At 41.7% G+C, this 23,023-nt stretch overlaps 1 protein-coding gene across 3 annotated transcripts in view; it reads right to left on the bottom strand.

The window, feature by feature from the left end:
• Positions 1-10,415: 10,415 nt before the first annotated feature.
• The window catches only part of LOC144616840 (uncharacterized), a 73,725-nt gene continuing 61,117 nt past the window's right edge, over positions 10,416-23,023 (bottom strand). For 2 of the 3 annotated variants that reach the window (XM_078449206.2, XM_078449207.2), the window contains exons 3-8: positions 14,166-14,305; positions 13,902-14,077; positions 13,106-13,279; positions 12,809-12,974; positions 12,302-12,438; positions 10,416-10,914 (exon numbers count right to left, since the gene is read on the bottom strand). In XM_078449206.2, the coding sequence (XP_078305332.1) occupies positions 10,881-10,914; positions 12,302-12,438; positions 12,809-12,949 (312 nt within the window). In that variant the 5' untranslated portion in view covers positions 12,950-12,974; positions 13,106-13,279; positions 13,902-14,077; positions 14,166-14,305 and the 3' untranslated portion in view covers positions 10,416-10,880. The remainder of the gene's footprint in view (positions 10,915-12,301; positions 12,439-12,808; positions 12,975-13,105; positions 13,280-13,901; positions 14,078-14,165; positions 14,306-23,023) is intronic. The other variant, XM_078449208.2, reaches the window with a different exon arrangement.

Here is a 23,023-nt window from a genome sequence, read left to right as displayed (position 1 = left end):
TCACAGTTCATTAGGAAATAACATTTAGTTATTTAACCAGAGTGAGAAGAAGGTGGTAAGGCAAATACAGAAGGCTATACAGATGTGGAACTACTCAGCCGCCCCCACATTCAGAAGATTGGGTTTTCTTAGGAAATCAAAGGCCTGAGAAAGACTATGCAAAGCACAGCACCTTATTTTAATAAGTAATCTCCCAAGACAGCAAAGATTTTTGTCTTAAGAAAAAACTTCAGCTATAGTTTAAGAACAGATCAATAACCTAAAAACCTTGCCCTTTCAAAAGAATCTTCTAATTTTGCACCAGTGTTCTTTTGAAATTAAAACTCATGCTTTGCAAACTGACATCCATTCCAATCTTAGTTTGGCCACACATAACATTCCTGTCCCCACGATTCCTTGGTTTCCTTTTTATTTATGCAAGAACACTGTTAATGTTAAGGCTTTAAGAAAAAAAAACATGAATTTCAGTTAGCTTGACCACACAAGAAAAATTCTTTCTCCCCTGGCCATCTATATTTGATTGTTTTCCTTTCTCATCTGAAATAGCCTGTGTACTACTCTTTCCTTTAACAAAACATCTTCCTAACTCAATGTTTCTTCTCTAAAACACATCCCACTTTCCTCACAAAAATTTTCCCTTTTTAGTAATCTTAATTACTTTATTACAATTAGCTCTTCAGAGTTCTTTATCACTAGTGAGAAGTCAGCAATTTTGAACTGTACAATTCAACATTCTTTTTTTTTTTTTTAAATTTTTTTTTTTTTTTTTTTTTTTTTAACGTTTATTCATTTTTGAGACAGAGAGAGACAGAGCATGAACAGGGGAGGGGCAGAGAGAGAGGGAGACACAGAATCCGAAACAGGCTCCAGGCTCTGAGCTGTCAGCACAGAGCCCGACGCGGGGCTCGAACTCACGGACTGTGAGATCATGACCTGAGCCGAAGTCGGACACTCAACCAACCAAGCCACCCAGGCGCCCCATACAATTCAACATTCTTGAAATCACCAAATATATTTTGCAATTTCTGGAAGCATGTCCTCTCAGTACATTTTTTTGAAATATGGCACAAGACCTGTTTACTCCAAGTACCCCAAAGTGGATAAGACTATGCTCAGTACTAATACATCAGTATGTTATTTAGATATCCTGTAGATGTTCCACGAATTTCCATCATTTAAATTAGCAGCCCTCGGGGCACCTGGGTGGTTCAGTTGATTGAGCATCCAACTCGATTTTGGCTCGGCATTGGGTTCCTCACTCACAGCGAAAAGCCTCCTTGGGATCCTCCCTCCCTGTCTTTCCTCCACACACACTCTCAAACGTTAAATAAAAGTAAATAAATTTGCAGTCTTCTAAGGGCAAAATTTACAACAAAAAAATGGGGAAACTAAGACATGCCATAAAACACATTAAGTGTTAAAAAGTTCATTTATAAACTTTTATTCCACTTACATCTACATAATTAACTCGTTCTTTTATTCCACTTACATCTACGTAATTAACTTGTTCTACTTCGATTACTCATGAAAAGTTCATGAGACTTTCAAATGTGAACTATCATGTTACCTTTCTTGTGGACACATTTTGCAGCAGAGGTGACAAGCTTATTTGATGGATAAACGCACGTGGAATGGGAGTTGTAGGCCTGCATTGTATTTCCTCTTGAGAACTCTGAAGACATGTCTGTTTTAATTAAGCCAACCAATGAACTAGATTTACTGAGGATTATCCCAAATAATGTTCTTAAAAAAGCAATTGGGTTAGTTCCTATTGTATTTCTGAGCACCTAAAAATAAGTTGGTGAGCATGTATGCTTCTTTAAGCTACCTAAAGGCAAATTAATTTTGGTGTTACTGTCCAAAGGTAGAAAACACTAGCACAGGCATACCTTGGAGATACTGTGGGTTCGGTTCCAGAACACAAAGCAAATGCAATAAAGTGAATCCAAAGAATTTTGGGGGGATGGGGGGGGTTTCCTGGTACATATAAAAGTTATGTTTATGTTATACTGTAACAATTCTGTAGTCCATGATGTACTATAACAGATCTTAAATACCTTAATTACTCAAAAAAGCTAATCATGATCTGATAGTTCAATAAATGGTCATTTTCACTGGCAGAGGGGTCCTCCTTGCACATTGATGGCTGCAGACTGACCACAACTGAGGGTACAGTTGCTGAAGGCTGGGGCAGCTGTGGCAATTTCCTAAAAACAAAACTTGCCACGTCGATGGACTCTCATGGGTTTCTCTGTAGTGTGCAATGCTGTTTGACAGCATTTATCCACAGAATTTCAAAACTGGAGTCAGTCTTTTCAAACTCTTCCGCTGTCTTAACTGAGTTTTGGAATATTCCAAATCCTTTGTTGACCTTTCAATGATCCTCTCAACATCTTAGCCAGTAGATTCCGTCTCAAAAAACCACTTCCTTTGCTCCTCCATGAGAAACAACTCCTCACGTGTTCAAGTTCCATCCTGAGATTGCAGCCATCCAGTCCCACCTTCAGACCCCACTTCTGATTCTGGTCCCCTCGCTGTTTCCACCTCCTCTGCAGTGACTCCCTCCCCTGAGGTCGTGAGCCACTCACTGTCATCCTTGAGACCTGGAACCAACTTCTTCCCAACTCCTGTGAATGTTGATATTTATACCTCTTCCTGTGAATCATGAGTGTTCTTACTGGCATCTGGAATGGAGAACGCTTTCCAGAAGGTTTCAGTTCACACTGCCCAGATCCATCAGAGGAATCACTATCTAGGACAGCTATAGCCTCATAGAACATATTTCTCACGACTTGAAAGTTGAAGTGACTCCTTGATCCACGGGCTGCAGAATGAGGTTAGCAGGCATGAAAACAACATCAATCTCGTCCATTTCCATCCGAGCTCTTGGGGGCACTGTCAACAAGGAGTCCTATTTTGAATCTTTTTCTGAGCAGGTCTCAACAGTGGGCTCAAAATAAACCATGTTGTAAACAGCTGTGCTGTCATCCAGGCCTCGTTCCATTTACAGAACACAGGCAGAGTGGATTTGGCAGAACTTTGAAGGGTGCTGGGATTTTCAGAAAGGATGAGGAGCATAGGCTTCAACTTAAAGTCACCAGCTCCATTAGCCCCTAACGTGAGTGAGGCTGTCCACTGAGACTTTAAAGCCAGGCATCGGCCTTACCTGTCTGGTTGGGATCCTCCTGCACCACTGTCTACCTCCACCCTCCGGCTGGGATCCTCCTCTGCACGATGACAGCCTCCACCCTCCGGCTGGGATCCTCCTCCGCACCACGTCCGCCTCCAGCCTCCGGCTGTTTCATCTACGTTGATCGTCTGGGGAACTTGCCGCTTCACCTCTCACTTTTCTCTTGTGGAGGAAGCTTCTTTCCTTAAAGCTTAGGAGCCAATTTCTGCCAGCTTCAAGCATTTCTTCTGAAGCTTCCCCACCTCTCAGCCTTCATGGAGTTGAAAAGAGGTCAGGTCTTGCTCTGGATGAAGTTCTGGTTTAAGGGAATGTTGTGGCTGGTTTGATCTTCTATCCAGATCAAGCTTTCTCTTTATCAACAGGAAGGCTGTTTTGCTTTCTCCTTATCTGTGTGTTCACTCCAGGACTTTTCATTTTCTTCAAGCGCTTTTCCTTTGCATTCACAACTGGGCTGTTTGTGCAAGATCCCTAACTCTTGGCTTACGTCAGGTTTGACACGCCTTCTTTGCGGAGCTTAATCGTTTCTAGCTTTTGATTTAAAGACGAGTGACCCCACTTGTATGTGCAGACCCAGAGGCCGTCGCAGGGTCACGAACTGGCCCAAGTTCATCATTACTGTAGCTCAGGGAATAGGGAACCTGAGGACACAGGCAGAGATGGGGAACAGCCAGTGGGCAGAGCAGTCAGAAACGTCTCCCCCAAGTATAGTAACGTCCAATAGCACAGATCGCAGGCGACTGTAATGAGTACGAGGAAGTCTGAAATACCAGACGATCCCCAAAACACAACAGAGCCCAATGCTAGTGGAACAATGGTGCCGACAAACTGACTCAAGCTGGTTTGCCTTAAGTCTTCACTTTTTAAAGAAAGGCTCAATCTGTAAACCACAATAAAGCAGAACCCGGCACAGGAGTATGCCCTTCTATGCAGGACACACAAAGCTGAAAACACAGAGACCCCACAGCTCCCGTGGCAAACTCTCACCACGGAGCAGGTACAACACGCAAAGCACACGGTTTACAATCACGGACTGAATCCACCTTTGTCACTGGCAGACATGACCATACGCTCACACAGCTGATGCTTCAGTTTTTACTAGCACTTACAGAGCTGACTTTTCAGGTAGGTATTTGCCTCCTGCCACTAATCTTATGGAGACTGGCTTATGATTTTGGTAGTTTTTATTTTTAAAAAGCCTCTTTTTCCTTTTTTATTCACTTATAGGTGATGTTCTCGGGGCTTTAGTTACCTCCTGGGGTATTTATATTTCAAAGACCTGGGGAGATTTAGATCTTCAAGGAACAGAAAGAGTGTAAGTGTACCCCTAGGAGTTTTGAGGTGTAGTTCTCTATTCTGGGAAATCTAGGGGGATTGGCCTTTAAGGCTCTATTTCTTAAGAGCAGTGCAGGTCTGTCCCCAAAGTCCTCCCTTTTACAAGGTCTACAAGCATGGAGGTGCAGAGGGGTGGTTTTAAGGATGGCAGCAACCGCTCTGAATCGTTTCTAGAGCTGGATTTCTGGTTTTGTAGCAATTTTGAGAAGGACAGTTACTTTGGATTCCTGAAAGCACTGGGCTGCAGCCTGAATGATACCAAGGGCTAGATCTCCAACTACATTACCTTCCATTTGCTTCTTTAGATCAGGGAGTAGATCCCCAAACCTGACAGAAGTGAAAGGATTTCTGGGTCTTGGAGCTTCAGGGTTTGAGGCAGTCCACCTTTACGAGGCCAGAGCCTCTCGTTTTCCCTTTTCCGAGTGTTTACCTCAATCTTGGAACAACTCCCCTCAGGAGCAAAAGCCTCAGCTACTGCTTCTATCAGCCCTGAACACTGGCCTCCAAAATGATGCATTTCCTGACATTTGGAGGAGGGCCTGGGAGATTCTGGTCCTGGGTCATATGCTTCCTCTGTGAGGTGGGGGCCACCTGGCTGGTCTCAACTTCAGTATAATCGTGATTGTTGAGACCATTCTTTGAACAGCTAGTCAAGTTCCCTGGATACAGTAATGAGACCCTGTCATTTTAATTCTTCTCTGGATAGAGGAGGATCTTCTGAGAAACGTGTAATTTCAAAGATCTGCTGCTGGCCACAGGTCACAAATTCTTAAAACCAGGGTTGAGGCGGGGAGGGAGGTCCAGGAAATGCCCATGACCACCACCTGGGAAGTCCTGGGTTACTCCTGTCCTAGAGCTTCTGCTCAGCGCACCCCTGAGCTTTCAGCACTGACACAAACACCTGCTTCCCCAGGCGTGGAGATCAGCAGGAGCTCTCTGAAAGGCCTACAGGGAAAGGGGAAAACAGGCAGCTTGTAAGGGACCGTCCGGGGAGGGTGGAGGACTTCGGGGGCTACGGGAATTTGCTTGGACATGAGAAGGATCTGGAGGAGGGAACAGACATTGGATGTAGACTTTAACTGTTGCTCTATAGTGTTGGTCCTTTGGTCTTGTTATGGAGTCTCCCTAGGCTAGTGATTAAATGTTCATGCCCATTGTTATTTTGGTCTTTCCACTGGAACCAATAAGACACTAGTTTAGGAGACAAGTGCTCACAAAATGGTTCTCAAACAGGTTTTTCCAATTCAGGGATTCCACCATCTGGCCATTAGAAAGTAGGGTATTTTCTTTTAAGCAGTTTTTTTTTTTTTTTTTTTTTTTTTAAACAGTTCTTATTGAGAATTTGAGCAGAGAGAGACAGAATCTGAAGCAGGCTCCAGGCTCCGAGCTGTCAGCACAGAGCCTGACATGCATCTCAAACTCACAAACCGTGAGATCATGACCTGAGCTGAAGTTGGACACTTAACCGAGTCAGCCAGGCACCCCGAAAGTAGGATATTTTCTTAACCTCAATGCAACTCCAACCAGTAGGATAACAATTGACACAAAGGGCATCCTAGAAGGGTGCGGAACCTGTAGCCTCAGATGTAAAAGCTCACGTGGCATAGGTAGTAAGAATGACATCCTATAAATGGTGTCCCCCGTCCCCCAGAGGGTGAGACACCCCTCCAGTCACAGACTCGCCAACCTGGGACCCTGGGAAGGTGGTACCAGGATAGAACCTTCCCAGCAAGATGACAAAGGCCCTTGCAGACCGGGACCCTTAGGACAAACCCCCGAGTATCAGCTGGGCCAGACAGAGTGCTACTGGTGACTTCCTGTCTGGGATCTCAATCTACTCAATTGGCCACCAGAGTCACCCCAGTAAGCACACCCTCCAGATGACAGGGGCCAGAGGGCATATGCTCCCTGATCACGGAGCCCAGCTCAGACACAAAGCACATGGAAAACTTCATCTGGTTTTGACAGAGGGGACCCACAGCAAAGTTGGTCTAAACAGACACCTGTCTGGTGAGAACTGTGAACTCACCAGTATGGGGCCCGGCTCCAACAACAGGCTAATGGGGGTGTGCCTGCCTTCTGCCCCATGGTGTCCCTCCCTCGTGACCAAGGACACAAGACAGAGACCAAGGAACAGGGTGGCCAGCTCTGGGAGGAAACCATAGTAACTCACTGTACTCTGACTTTACTGGAGTCTGCCTACCCAACACACTGGTTTCCCCAAGTATTCCCTCCAGCTAATCCTGGTTTGGAGAGAAGGAAAAGGGACTCTCAGCACCCCCACTGCCACCAGACCCTGCAGGCAGAGATCCAGGAGACCCACATGGCAAGAGTTCTTGCTGTCTGCCAGCAGTCCCAGGATGCCTCCGCCTACAGCGCCCCAGAAAGAGGGGTCCCTGGTGGAGAGAGAGAAGTTGCCCATCTGTAGGGGTGGGGAATTTTTCCCTTTTCCACTAGGCTCCTTGGTCTAATCAGGAAGACCAACTGACAGGAGACGAATTCTGCATGTATGGGAGACCCCTACAGATAGACTCACAAGCACTCAGGCAACTGAGCCCCATATACCATCCTTAGGTAAGAAGGGGTAGGGGTCCAGGGGGTACATAGTGGGGGAAGAATCCTCAGGAAAAGGAGAAAAGCCGATGTTTGGAAATCAGACATCTGCCACCCAACCCCACCCCCCAGAACTGGGATCACAAAAACTTCTGATAACAGCTCCTCCTGGCGGGGAGTGAGCTGTAAATTCCTTCAGGCCATCAAGAGCCAGGTAAGCACCTTTTCCGGAGTGTGCTGGGTCTTCAATGCCTTCAGCTCCCCAGCAATCTACATGCCAGCATGGAAACCCTTGGGGTGATGTGTTGTGCTTCCCCCCAAGTCCCACCTTTGAAACTTCTCCAGGTAGAAACTTCTCCAGAAGCCCAGAATGCAGATGGCTCCATTTTGTTGACTCAACCCCACAGTGCTAATAAAAAGTCACTTCAGGAGGGGCAGGTGGGCTCCCAGGTTCGGTCTATACTATGCAAGCAATCCGGTGTCTAATAAACCACATTCTATGGAAACAAAAAAAACACTAATGATTGAAACAGCCCATAACCCAGGTTCTGAGTCCTGAGTGCAGCCAGTCATGAAGCACCCCAGATGTCAGGCCAGAAGCATCTGCATGTGGAATTAGGGCAGGCAGTGGCCATCTGACAGATTTTGCTGGTTCTGAGTTTGAACTGCTCTGGTGATCTCTGGGGGTACACACAACAGGCATGCAAACAGTCTATACAAGAGCTGTTAACTCACGTGGTTTTGAAGTTCATATCAAGTCTTCCCCCTTCAGAAAAAAGGCATTCTTTATTCTCAGCGACTTTAAGACATAGGAGAAAATTAGAAGTCTGGGGAGAGTTACATACAAGTTATTAGAGAAACTTGTATAGGAAGAAAACAGTACCCCCGAGAGACTATTAAAGCCTTAAGGTCATTAAATAATTTTTCTACAATTACACTTATGCTATTCAAAGATAATCAAATTAACAGGATTGCTGAACAGCCAAACATGGCCTAATCATGTGTATAAATGCAGCAAAGAGAGTGGTTGACCATATAGCTGCTCTTAAATCTGCTTTGCTGGATTTTTAAGGAATGTCAGATTGGAATTTTTAAGTCTCGAGGGAGCCGATCCAAGGAGACTCACCGTCAGACTTTGCCTGCAACAGCTATAGACTTGGGTTTTCTTCAAAGTACCCCCAAATATCCAGAGTTTCCTGAGCCTGCCTGGACATGACCTTCCTTATTTACTTTGTCATGCTGCTGGGAACCCTGTAAGCAATGTACCAGGCTGATTTTTCCAAGGGGTATTATTGGCTCCAAAATTCAACTTAGTTCCTTAAAACTGTCAGGTCACTGGAGTATGGATCCTTTCTCAAACCAGACATCCTGGTCAAAGTCTTGCCAACATAACCAATGTTTCCATTTGTGTCCTGTCAGAGGACATATTCTTATTGTACTCTTCACCCAACTGTTGACAGCTTGAGAGAAAAATGGTTTCTATAGTCTGGAAAAACAAAAGAACCAACAATGCTTTAAAAAAAAAAAAGTCCTACATATTTTAATCTATCAGTTCATTCAGGCTGATGTAATTAATTCTTGTTGATCTTCACCTTTTGTTGGCAATTGTACAAAGCCCTCAGTTTCTCCACTGGGGTTCTGCAATCCCTTATCCACTCAGTGGTATGATCTGAGAGTTTTCAGAAACCTGTCCTTGTCAGGGTCCTTTCCAGGAGTCTCCCTGAAGACAGAATAGTTTACATACACACTTTCCCAACAGTATTGGAGTAAAAGTCACTATAAATGACAAAGACTTTAGAATGGCCATGGCTAAAGTATTGGTCAGAGTTCACAAGATAAAGGAGTTATTTCTGAGGCAACAATTAAGCAGCAATTTAAGGCACTAGTTGGACAACATCAAGTTTGTATGAACTACAATTTCTAGAATACCTGTATTAGTAATATATCCACATATAGAACCACAGGTTTATCATTACTTGACAATGCTTCCTACATAATTTAGCATACCAAATAAATCTAGTTAATCTAACATCTCTCTTTGACACGTGAAAGACAAATCTTTGAGATTATCCAGTGGGTCCCTGGAAAATCCCAAAAGTTAATTTGAGCTCAAAACAACTATTTGGAATTTGACTTAGGAAACAACCTAGGAGATTGTAAAGGCAAACACTGAACTAAGTAGGTGTGAAACTACTTAGCACCCTTAATCGCAGAGACTGCATTTTCCTTAAGAAATCAGAGGATAAAAGACATGAAGCTAAATTATTAGATAAGACACAAATTTTTTGCTGTCCAGATTGCTTAAAAGGAAAAAAAAAAGGGCTCCTATTAAGGGAATATCAATGATCTAAGAAAACTTTTAATTAGAAAAACCCAAATCCTAATTTTGCACTAGCTTATGGATATCAAAACTCTTCTTGAAAACTTAAAATCCAATCCAATCTTCACTCAACTACACATAAAATTCCTTTCCCACAAACCTTCTAGAGTTTTTTTTAATGTTCATTTTTGAGAGACAGAACACAAGTGATTGGGGCAGGGGTGTTGGGACAGAGACAGAAGGAGAACAAGAGTATCCGAAGCAGGCTCCAGGCTCTGAGCTGTCAGCACAGAGCCTGACATGGAGCTCGAACCCACAAACTGGGAGATCGCTACACCTGAGCCGAAGTTGGGACAGTCAACCAACTGAGCCATCCAGGCACCCCTACAGCATTTTTATAGATGTTCAGGGGTGTGTGTGTGTTTCTTTTCCCCTTTCTCATTCTGGAACAAGCCATCATTCCATCATTGTCTTCCTGTACCCTTTTCATATACAGGTTTCCTTTCTCTAGGATTTCAAGGTGGTTTTAAGTACCTATATGGACTACAGTTTTTAACTCTTAAAATCCTTAATTCCTAGTGGAAAATAAGAAAGCAACTCTGGACATCACGCTGTGTTCTGTGGACTGGAAAACTTATAAATACATTTCTGGAGTTGCACAAAAGCACGTAATTCCTCACAGTACATTGTCCAGTGTGGCCCTATTTAGTGATTTTAGCCTTTCAGTAAATAATGTCGTGGCTGGACCAGCCCTTGTGGTTCTATGACTGCAAGACCCCCTTCAGCAATAACCATCAGGAAACCTTGAAAAAAAAATCCAGGTTTATTCCTTACAAGATCTGGAAATGACAGAACACACTTGGGGCCCCACAAAGAGGCCACAAGCTGAGGGACAGCACACCCATGGGCCTGCAGCTCTGCCTCTTTTGAGGGCAAGGGTGGGGACCTAGGGCTTCCCAGGCACATGGTTTAATGGTAAATTTAAAACCTAAGAGCAGTAATTTAAAGCATGGGAAGAAAAAAAAAAAAGCCCAAGTGGCCCAAAGGGTCAGTTATCAACATCAACCAAGATCTCCAAATAGAGGAGCCTCACTGTGGCAGGGAGCCTGGCTCATCGAGTCATGTGGCCGCAGTGTGGTGAATGGAGAGCACCAGCATTTCCGTGTCTGAAGGCAGGCACTCACGTTATAAGAACAGAGTGTGCACAACTCTCAGGGCTTACACACCCGGATAGACTTTGCTCCTCTGTAAAAGGAAGCCAAGAGTGGATATGCCTATTAACATTTCAGTAGCTCATTGCATTCAGAAATAATCGACATAGTCAGCGACTAGAACTCTAAGGCTGAGTCACCAGAAAGAATTCTGAAACTCTTTCGAGGCGACCTACCACAAAGTTTAACTGTTGAAAAGTTTGCTTGTGAATTTCCACCTTTCAGCTATGTAATTTACTCGTTCACAATTAGGTTTAGATTGGTCATGAAAGGGTCACATTAAACAGCCAGCTGTCTTATCTTTCCTCCTGAAAAACAGAATAAAATTCAGTTTGACGCTGGTAATCCTGAAGACACACCCATTTTTAATTAAACCAACTTAAACTAGCTTTTATTTACCAAAGATTATATTCTAGATCACAAGATCCTGAAAAATATTTGTGTTTCCCTATTTGACAGTACAGTTGGTTTATAAAAACACTTGTCCTTATGCAAATTAAGTGGAACTCCTCACAAGTTTTGGTGAACCCATCCAGAGGTGGAAATCACATGTATTATCCACATAGCCATATAAAATTATATAAATGGAATCCGATTTCCTTTCATTTTAAAATTTTAGCCATGAGACATTTACAATAATGTACAACTCACTAATTTATAAGAAACAGATGGCTTCACACTGCAGCTTCTGGCAGATAGAATAAGTTTACCCGCGTAGACAGCTAATGCTTTTTGGCTAGTATTGGTGGAAGAGACTTAAGACATTTCATAAGGCCTCATTTTTCAAGCATCCTTTTCATTTTTTAAGCTTCTGGAAAGAATAACCTTGTTTCTAGAAAAAAAAAAAAAGGCACAGAGAAAGAATGCCAAGTTCCATCAAGAAGGACTTTTGTTCCCCAAATTCAGATCTTTTATAATACCCGAAAGCCTTTTGATAGGAGTAAGGGAGGTTTTGGCAAGAACGCCCATCGAGCCAATTACGCGATTCTTCAGTTTGGCTTCCTCATATCAGGGAGAGGACCTCAGAGGGAAGTCAGAAGATTCCTACATTCTAGATGTAGAGCTGGGTTTCTTTGTAAATCTTAGTAAGTCTTTCCTCAAAAGGCTTAGAATGTACAACCAAGAAGGAAGGAAAAACAAAGTTTTATTTTAGCTTAGGGGACAAGACAGAAAATAAAGTTCTTATCAGGCTGTGCATGTAAGCTTCCAGTCTGGCCCACTTCTGACCTTAGAGCCACTTACCAACAAAATGAACACCTTTCAAAACAGTACAAATTCCTGGCGATATTCAACAACTCCTTGGATGCAAGAGGAATCCCTAAAGAGGATGCAAACATACTACCTTCCTCAGACCAGAGCGACTCCCAATGTTACCCAGAACGATTCAGATAATTCCCCTGGTGGGGGTGGGGGGCGGCACAATTCGGTAGGGCCCCAGCACAGATGTAATACAACTGACCTCCCTGTTCAGCCAGATTTGGGGGGCTTCCCCCAACCTAATGGTTATCAAGCCAAGTTCTCAGTACACAAAGCAAGTCAAACAAGGTGGCAGTAACTGTATCTGTGAGTGGGGTGCAAAACGACCAGTGGCTACCTGAAGGCAAGTTCAGGAGTCATAATTCAAAGATCTAATTCTTGCAAGTTCCCCCACCGACCCCATGTGAATTTGGAAAGGAGGGACAACAGGAATCTTACCTTCCTCTGGTGGCCAGGCACCACCGCAGAGATCCAGGAGAGCTGGCTTGAGTAACAAAGGTCACTTTTTGCTGGCTTCTGCCATTTTTCCCCACAATGCCATCAGGAGTGAGTGGTATGTCCAAGTGGGTCTCATCCTGGTCAACCAAAATATGTGGAGAAGGAAAAATAATTTTCCCTCTTTTCATTATGGTGAGTGTTTTGCTAAGACCCCTTTACCCCTAGGATACCTCAAATAGGGAGTAAGCTTATCCAGGCTGAACATTCTCCACTGTGGCCACTCTAATTCAAGATCTTTCATAACGTTGACCTGCTTGTTCACCTTAAAGCAAAATTTCATTCACTTTAGGCTTCACAGTGGATCCACCCTGTGTAGGATATGGTCTTTGTTTTTAAGTAGGACCCAGTCTCAGCTGTGGAGCTAGGATCCAGGATTTGCCAGACTTACCCGTGACCTCCAGAGGTGGTGAGAAAGCACTTAGCTCAAGGGGCTCAATGGGTACCTACCTTTGCCTGGCTGCTGGCCACTCCTAGGGGCCATGGGGAGACTCCTTTGGTGTCCTCTTCTGACACCAGGATGGCTTTAAAATGAAGCATCTTAAAATTAAATCCATTTTTGCTCAAAACACCCTTCAAAGCAGTCAACATTCCATCTAGCAAATAGGAGTTCAACCTGTTACATAAAATGAACAACTTTTATAGGCATAAGGAAGGCAGAAAAGTAGGTTGGTGAGTGCAAGGTCACTTTCCTTGGGGATAGGAGTCTGTCAGGCAGAGGACCTAAGTCATGCAGATCAGCGATACCTGGTTGAGAGGTTTAAGATTCCATTTCTGGAAAAGGTACAACTTTAGTCTTGATTTGGTGACATGGAGTTCAGCATAAGGTACTTCACTTTGGGTCCGCCATCTTGTTTTTAACAAGGAAATGTTCACAATCTTAAGAGCAGGCCGATAGTCCAAGAAGTTCATCTTTCATCCCTGAAAGGACAGAGTTTTAGTTTATAAAATACATTGACACTAAAGCTGTAACAGCCCTGGAGCAGGGACCAACCACCCGTGGTGCCCCAGCTGCAGGGGGACCAACTGTTCCCCACTAGCTCCTTTGGGCTGATTATTAGTGGTCATTAACAGACGACAAAACAGACTCCTAGGTGGCCAGGCTGATGTTGGCCCAGCCACAAAGTCCAATATAAGACGTTAAGCGTTGGGAAGACCCTCTTCCTCATATAGGCCCCTCGTCTAAGCTTTTAGGTTTTTAAGGGGGGGGGGGGGCGGAGAAAGGGAGTTAACAAGCTTTTCCTGAGTTTGTGGAGTCTTAATTGCTTTCACCTCAAAGAATCCATGTTCTTTGAGATCCGAAGTGACACATCTTGGACAGTAGGTCGTACTCTCTTCTCAGGGGACACCATGCTCAGTCCCTAGTCTAGTGTTGCATGCACAGAATACAAGCAGCAACGGTACCCCTCCCACACGCCCTTCAGGTTTGAGCACACAAACTTAGGGGTACTTTCCATCTACAGCACTTAGATTTTAGGAAATCTAGTTCCTGTTTCAGCCTAGCACTAAACATTAACAATACCGTCAAGGGCAAAACATTTACCTTACCCGTGTCCCAAGGTGCTGTTGTCAGAATTGGTCACTGGTCCAATGAGAATTAGTCATTGGAAATGTGTGAAGAATACAAGATGACCTCTATTTTGGATTACTACAGGTCCTTCCTTCATCTGAAAGAATCTCCCAAATAAGATACAAGCATCATGGTTATTTGAGAAGACGCTAAAAGAAAAAAAAAAAAAAACGTGATGCATGGATTTTCTGTGAGGCCAAACTTCCCAGCTTAAAAAACCAGCTTGCCAGTGGCTACCTTGGAGCTGCAAGCAGCCTCTGATTACCGTCAGGAAAGGGTCACTCAGCAGGCATCTTGTGGAATGAGACCAGCTTCAGCTCCGGGCTCCACTGTTCCTGGCTTGTTTTGGAGGCTTCTCTAGGTCTTACTTTTGTCATCTACAAGTTTAAGGACAGGTTACAACAACAGTATCTTAACTCCTAGTTAAAATAAGTAGGAAAAAAGCCTTGTACAAGGTCTGTTGCAAAAACGATCTATTTTAGCTATTAGAGGAGGTAGCCTAGTGGTTTAGGATTGAGACCCTGAGCCAGACACAGCTCCATACGCAGGGCCTGCCCTTCACTACACATGTGGTGATGAGGTTACTTGGACCTTCTGTCTCTATGCTGGTTAATTCATACAATGGAGACAGTAGTAATGAAGCCTACATCATAGGACCATTGTAAGAATTGTGTTAATATCAGAGCTCTGAGAACAAGGTCTGGCAGGTGCTATCCAGTATATAAATGCTAACTACATGGTTGTTCACAGGAATCCATCTTGAAGGAAGGTCCAGAGGATCTTCTACTTATAGAATACCAGCAAGTATGCAGAGTAGAGACAGCACTCCCTATCCCAACCTTGTAAGGGTAAGAACACCCATAGATCGATACAGATATTAAGATCTAGAGCTCTATATTGATATCAATAGGTATATCACTATATATGTGAATATACGTGTATATACACCATATAAGATACATATATATATATATATATATATATATATATATATACACACACACACACACACACACACACACACACACACACACAGGACTATATCAACATACATATATACCTATACATGTGTATCAGCAAATGCTAGAAGAGGTCTGAATGTGCAGCAAAAGGGCAAGATCAATTCTCATAAACTGTACCCTCACAACTAGAGAAATTCATACAGTAATTCAATATGCCTCAGTGAGAGTAAGCTTCTAAACTTCTTTAAAAGCTGAAACATGCTAGAAAGTATATAGGAGATAGTCCTACTTATAACATAGGTCTGAATCATAAGATATGACAGTACACAAAATCATATTTATAAGAAATACCTGAAAGCAAACTTACTACACGAATGTGTTCAATATCAACTCAAATGGTGAAAATTCTAGTGTAAGAGAATCGGGAACTTTAACACTTTCTGGTGTGCTTCTGGGGGGAAATCGGATTGGTTTCACTGAATTTTTGCCAGGAAAAAAAACTATGTAGGGAAGAATGCTTGGTGAAGTAAGAGAATCCAAAAGCATTTTGAAAACGTGCCGAGGGTTTACAAAATCTCCCCAGACTAGAGAAACAGGACATCCCGAATGTCAGAGACCCATAGTGACACGTTTGCCCTGATTCTCCTTTCGTTCAGTTTCAAATGTGTGCCTTCAAATTTTAATCCTTAACGTAAATGTACTCACCTTTGATGACACTTAAATGTTGGGCAATACTTGTCATGGAAAACCCCCCCAAAGGCTTGTTCATGACCATTCAATCTGTTTCTTGATTTTTATTAGACTCACCGTATCTTTTAAGATAGAATTCTCTGTTTTGAAACACAGAAGGTTTTTGATATTCCATAAACCACTGTAATTTAGGTCATATATGTCTTTAGGGTTTTTTTTTTTTGTTTGTTTTTTTAGCCATTTAAAAAAAATTTGACATGCCTAGGTCCTTAGGGTTTAAAAAGCAAAAGGCTTTAAGTTAGCAGGAAGTTAAGACAACAGTGATAATTAAACCCCAAAATCAATTTAAAACACACCAAAGTTTTACAGGCACCGGGGTGGCTCAGTCAGTTAAGAGTCCAACTCCAGATTCGGTCATGATCTCGCAGTTCACGAGTTCAAGTCCCACAAAGGGCTCTGTGCTGACCACTCGGAGCCTGCTTCGGATTCTGCGTCTCCCACTCTCTTCTGCTCCTCCTCCACTCTCTCTCAAAAATAAACATGAAAATTTTAAAACACACCCAAATTTTAATGTACAAAATGAATTCTAGCATCCAACTATACAGCCATTCATCAATAACTCAACTACAGCCCAAATGTCAATGATCAGTACCCCTTGGATTTTGACCACCTGGATGCGGGCTACTTTACCCTTTACGTTAGAATTATTCTTGGCAAGCGTGTAGGACACAGGAAAAAAAGTTGGTCTTGATTAAACAGCATCACTGGATACACATCAAATTGGTTCTTGATTTCATACGTAGAAGGTACAGCAAACACCTTTTCCCCCCACCATGCTGTTTAAGGAATAGAATTAGAAGTACACCTCTGAGGGGCACCTGGGTGGCTCAGTTGGTTAAGTGTCTGACTTTGGCTCAGGTCATGATCCCACGGTTTGAGAGTTTAAGCCCTGTGTCGGACTCTGTGCCAGCAGCTCAGACCCCAGAGCCTCTTCAGATTCTGTGTCTCTCTCTCTGCCCCTGCCCCACTCACACTGTCTCCCAAAAATAAACATTTAAAAAATTTTTAAAAGCACACCTCTGAAACTCCTTGTTAACTCATTTCTATCATGACCTTCCTCAGAGTCAAGGTGCACCATTATGAATTTTGGGTCAAATGATTTCTGTGTTTTCCCTTAGAGTTTTACTACCTATGTATGCATTCTATTAATAGGTTACAGTTTAAAGTTTTCTGTATATTTACATACATTTATGCCTGACATTCATATACACACAGGAGTTCATGCGTATGTGCCTATACATACATGTGTATGTACTTTTCCGTAAGTATACACTGCATGAAATTTTCTATAGCTCATTTTTTTTTTTCCTCCCCAGGGCTTCGGGATTCACTTATATCAATGAGGGAAGACGAAGTTCATGACTGTCATGCCCTTCTGGAGTTTTCGTTGAAGGGGTAGGTCAACTGCTTATTTTAGTACAAATATATTTAAGGCATACAGTGTGGTGACCCGATATGTAGGTTGACATGATCACGACTGTCAAGCTGATAAACACCTCCTCTCCTCACATAGTTACCACTGTGACAGGCGCACCTAAAACCTACTCTTAGCACATCCAGTGTTCGATACAGAATTGCCAACTGCCATCCTCGTGCGGTTTAGGAGATCCCAGGACTCGGTCATTCCACAGAGCTGCCACTTTGCGCCCATTTCCCCACCACCTACTGTCGGCTTCTACACATTCAACTTTTTAGATTTCATGGGAGAGGTTTTTCTTCTGGGTCCGGCTTATTCCACTTAGCATGTCCTCCACATTCATCCATGGTGCTGCAAGTGACAGGGTCTCCCTTTTCACAGCTGAGCTTTTCACTATACCACAATTTCTGTATCCGTCTGTCAACAGGCACTTAAGTTGTTTCCTGATTTAAGCTATTAGGAATAGTTCATTTGAACTTGAGGGTGAATTCCAAAATCCCGATTTCATTTCGCCTGAGTAAATACCCAGAAGTGGTGGGCTAGATCACCTGGTAGTTCTAACTTTTTGAGGAACCTCTATACTGTTCTTCACAGTGGCTGCACCAATTTACACACACCCCCCCCCCCAACAGTGCATGAGTGTCCCTTTTCTCTATCTCCTCACCAACATTTGTGATCTTGTATTTTCTTAACAGCATGAGGTGATAGAGCTCACTGTAGTTTGGACAGACACTTCCCTTGATCAGTGGAGATAAGCCCCTTTTCATATCCCTGTAGGACATTTATACATAATTAGAAATGGGGAGACATTTCTCAAAATAAGTTTTTTCCCTCTTTACAGCTATTGATCCATAGGAGTTCGTTAGACATTTTGAATATTAACCCCTAATCGGTTACAGGGCTTGCAAGTATTTTCTCCCATCTTGCAGGGTGACTTCATTTTATTGACGGCTCCTCTTGGTATGTCAAAGTTGGTAAGTTTGACGTAGTTGTGCTCATTCACTTTTGCTTTTGTTGCCCGTGTCTCAGTCACATCCCAAGAAGTTACTGCCAACGCCAATGTCAAGGAGCTATTTCATGTTCTCTCAGGAGTTTTGACGGGTTACTATTTAAAGTCTTTATTCTGTTTTAGTTCTTCTGCATGGTTTAAGGGTCCAATTTCATTCTTTTGCATGTGGATACTCCGTTTTCCCAGTACCACTGAGGAGAATATATTGTGTATTTTTGGTGCCCTTGTCAGAAGCTGGCTCACCATATTTACTTGGATCTCCAGGCTCTCTATTCCCAAAGTCTATGCTAGTTCTCATGCCAGCGTCCTACCGTTATGATTAATGTTCACTTACAAAAAGCCCACAGCTAACGATCAACAACGGGGAAAGGTAAAAAGCTCTTCCTCTAACACTCAGCCCAAGGCAAGGATACTCACAGCACTTGTATTCAACACAATACTGTATTTAAGAGCAAGGGCTAGCAGGCCAAAAAAGAGAAGGTATTCAACTCAGAAGAGGAGTAAAACTATGCTTGCAGAAGACACGATCTCATAGGCAGAAAACCTTGAGGACTCCACACAACCACTAAAACCAAAATTCTATGAAGTGGAAGAACAGAAAACATACAAAAATAGTTGTATTTCTTTACATAAATTTCCATTAAAAGGAAACCAGAAAACAATCCCATTTAAAGTCATATCAAGAGGAGTTCTGGCTTAAGATGGCAATATAGGAAGAGAGAACTCATCTCCACAGAACAAACCAAATTCCACCTACTAACAAACCATTCCTCCGAAGAAAAACCGAGGGCAAGACAAAAAGCTTCCCAACTGAAGAGAGAACTGCAAGAGATGTGGACATGGTAACAAGAGGAACCCCCAACACTGCCACTGGGGATGGACAGTACGTAGGGACCAAGAACAGATCCCTCCGTGCTTGGGCAAGAGAAAAAAAAGCTGCAGTATTCAAGAGAAAGTAGCATGCAAAAGAGACACAACACTAGGAACTCTGGGAAGCAGTGGAGAAGTTGCAGGAAAGTTCTGCAGGTCAGAGGGACTAGAGAACTACACGGTTTATGATGGAAAAGCATTGGTCATACAAAGAGACGTGAAAAGGAAGCTGGGTTGCAATACGTGTATTTGACAAAATACTTTTTAAAAAAGGCTCAGGAGACAAAGGAGGATAATATATAATCCTGAAGGGAATAATCCAACAAAGAGATACAACAATTTTAAGTATTTATGCACCAATATATAAAACTAAGAAATAGCAATATGGTAATAAGAGACTTTAACACCCCCACATACATCACTGGATAGCTCAAACAGAAAAGGAAATGGCAGCTTTGAAGGACACATTCCACCGTATAGATCTAACAGATACCTTCAGAACCATCCATCCTGAAATAGAATATACATTCTTTCTGAGTGCACATAGAACACTCTCCAACATTCTCTAGAATAGATCACCTACTAGGCCACAAAACAAGTCTCAACCAGTTCATCAAGATTGAAGTCATACCATGCATCTTTTCTGACAAGGCTATGAAATTATCACAAGAAAAAAAGTCTGGAAAGAACACAAACACATGGAGGTTAAATAACAGTTTAACAATGAATGTCAGCCAGGAAACCAAAGAGGAGATAACAAAACACATGAAGACAAAATGAACACACAATGGTCCAAAATCTTTGGGATACAGCAAAAGCTATTCTAAGAGGAAGTTTATAGCAATTCAGGCCTACCTCAACAAGCAAGAAAGCTCTCAAGGTAAACTTACCTAAAGCAGCTAGAAAAACAAAACCAAAAACAGTAAAAGGAAATAAAGATTTGAGCAGAAATAAGCAAAAATAGAAACAAAAATGGACCTATGAAACCAGAACCTGGTTCTTTGAGAAGATCAACAGAATTGATAAATCTTTAGTCAAAATCCTGGGCTGGGGGGAACCACACACAAAAAATTCCACAAAACTCAAAATCAGACTAGACCACCACAAAACTACAAAAGCTTACAAAGGATTATTATGAAAAATTATATGCCAATCCAGAGAAATGGATAGTTTCCTAGAAAAATATAAGGTCCCCAAACTGAATTACTAAGAAATAGAAAAAATTTTAACAGTCCAATTGCCAGCAATGAAATTGAATCAGTAATCAATTCCCAACATCACCACCACCTCTCCAGGACCAGACCACTTCACTTATAGACCACTTCAGTTATACCAAACATTTAAAAAAGAATCCATACTGAAGCACCTGGGTGGCTCAGTCAGTGAAGTGACCCACTCTTAGTTTTGGCTCAGTTAATGATCTCATGGTTCATGAGTTTGAGCCCCATTTTGGGCTCCATGCTGATGGTGCAGAGCCTGCTTGGGATTCTCTCTCCTCCTCCCCCCTTGTCCTCCCTCAAAATAAACTTTAAGAAATTCTTTTTAAATATTTCAAGAAAAATCTATACCCTGTTCTTCTCAAACTATTCCAAAAAAAATACAACAGAAAGAAAAGGAGAGCTTCCAAATTCACTTTGGGAAGCCAGCTTTACCCTGATACTAAAAGTAGATAAAGACACTGGAAAAAAAAAATACTACAGCAGGTCACTATTTCTGATGAACATAGATGCAAAAATCCTTGGTATTAGCAACATTTTAATAGATACAGAAAAACATTTGACAAAGTATATCAATTCATGATAAAAAAAAAAAACCCTCAACAAAATAGGTTTAGAGGGAACATAACATGGTGAGGACCATCTATGAAAAACTCATGACTATCATCCTCCTCTGTGGTGAAAAACAGCTTTTCCCTCAAGATCAGGAACAAGACAAGGATCACATTCACCACTTTTTCTAAACATAATACTGGAAGTACTGGCCACATCCAGCCAAATAAAGAGGGATTTTGATAAAGAAACACTATCACTATTTTCAGATGACTGAATAGTACACATAGAAAATCCTAAAGATACTATCAAAGAAAACTACTGGAAGTAATAAAATCAGGCAAGTGGCATGATACAAATTTAATGCCCAGACATTGGTATCATTGGTAACATTTCTATCCCTTAACAAGGTTGCAGAAAATACAGAGACAATCCCATTTACAATTACACCAAAAATAATTACCTAGGAATAAACTTAACCAAAGAGGTAAAAGACCTGTAACCCCAAAAACTAAAAACAAAATAAACACCAGTGAGAGAAATTGACACAAATGGAAAGATATTCCATCTGCATGAATCAGAAGTCATGATGTCAAAATGTCCATATTGCCCAATCTACAGATTCAATGCAATTGCTATCAAAATTCCAATGGCATTTTTCATAAAACTAGAACAGATTAATCTTAAAACTTGTATGGAACCACAGAATACCCCAAATAACCAGAGCAATCCTAAGAATAAAGCTGGAGGTAACAATTCTAGATTTAATATGTTACACAAAGCCATAATAATCAGAACAGTATGGTGTTAGCACAAAAATAGACACATAGATCAATAGAACAGAATGGAGAGCCAAGGAATAAACCTACAATTATATGGTCAATTTGTCTTTGACAAAGACAACATAGAGATGGCCTACAGACATGTAATGAGCAATATCGAGCAACTTCTCATCAGGGATATGTATAACAAAACCACAATACTACATTACCTCACAGCTGTTAGAATGGCTACAATCAAAAACAACAAACTGATCCATCCATGTTGTTGCAAATAGCAAGATTTCATTCTTATGGCTGAGTGAAATAAAAGAAGTCAGGAATAGCATGATTTCACTCCTATGCAATTCAAGAAAAAAGAACCCCCCCCTCAAAATACCCCGAGACTCTTAACTATAGAGAACCGATGGTTATCAGAAGGGAAGTGGGTGGGGATATGAAGTATGTGGAGGGTTTTAAAGAGTACTTTTCATGAAGATCACCCAGTAATATACAGAATCATTCAATCCCCAGATTGCACACCTGAGACTCATGTAACACTGTATGTTAATTATACTGGAATTAAAATTTTGAGACTGAAGTACTTAATACAGCCTCTTCAGATAACCAAAGTAGTTGTGCAGCAAGAGAAAATTAAATTGAAAGGAAATGGCCGTAAGTGGATATAAGGAAAATATGAATAAAAAGGTGTAAATTATGACAATGTATATGTAAGATGTGGAGAAGTAAAAAAGGGAAATTTTTTTTAAGAATAAGACTGAACTTAAGTCACCGAATTAATATGGACCCCTATTTACTTAGGTTATGTATGAACCTCATGGTCTCCACAGACCCAAAACCTAGGATATCCCCCTAAAAAAACAAATAAGTCTAAACATTATACTCATTGATTGGAAAGAACAAGATGAAACTTTGTACAAAACAAGAAAACATTTTAAATGGTAATTAAGTACATATCAAAAAAATACTTTAGATTATCCAAATTCTCAAATCTAAAGACAGAGTGGCAGAATGGAGAAAAAGGGATCTGTATGCTGCCTATAAAAGGCTCACACCAGACCTAAAGATCTATATAAACAAAGTGAAGGAACAGAGGAACATTCACCATGCAAACTGAAGTACAAAAGGAAAGCAAGAGTAGCAATACTTATAGCAGACAAAATATACTCTAAAACAAAGACCATAACAAGAGACTAAGACAACCATTACATATTGATAAAGGGACCTAATCAACAAGATGACCTAACATAAATATCACAAGTGTTCTCCTTAATACCCATCATCCATTTAGCCCATCCCCTGAGGAGCACTGGGTCTTTTAGGTAAGAGATGAATCACTAAATTCTACTCCTGACATCAATATTACACTGTTAGCTAGAATTTAAAAACTTGATACAAAAAAAAAAAAAAAAAAGATGTAAATGCCTATGTACCCAACCCTGAAGCATCTAAATACATAAAGCAAACATTGACAAAAAACTAATAGCAATGCAATAGTTTGGGACTAAAACTGCATTTACATCAATGGATAGATAATCC

The sequence above is a fragment of the Panthera onca genome, chromosome B4, assembly GCF_046562875.1.
Source record: "Panthera onca isolate mPanOnc1 chromosome B4, mPanOnc1 haplotype 2, whole genome shotgun sequence".
In the NCBI taxonomy this organism is placed as follows: Eukaryota; Metazoa; Chordata; class Mammalia; order Carnivora; family Felidae; genus Panthera; species Panthera onca.
The sequence above is the reverse complement of the archived record's forward strand: the minus strand, read 5'-3'. Positions and strand labels throughout refer to the sequence as shown.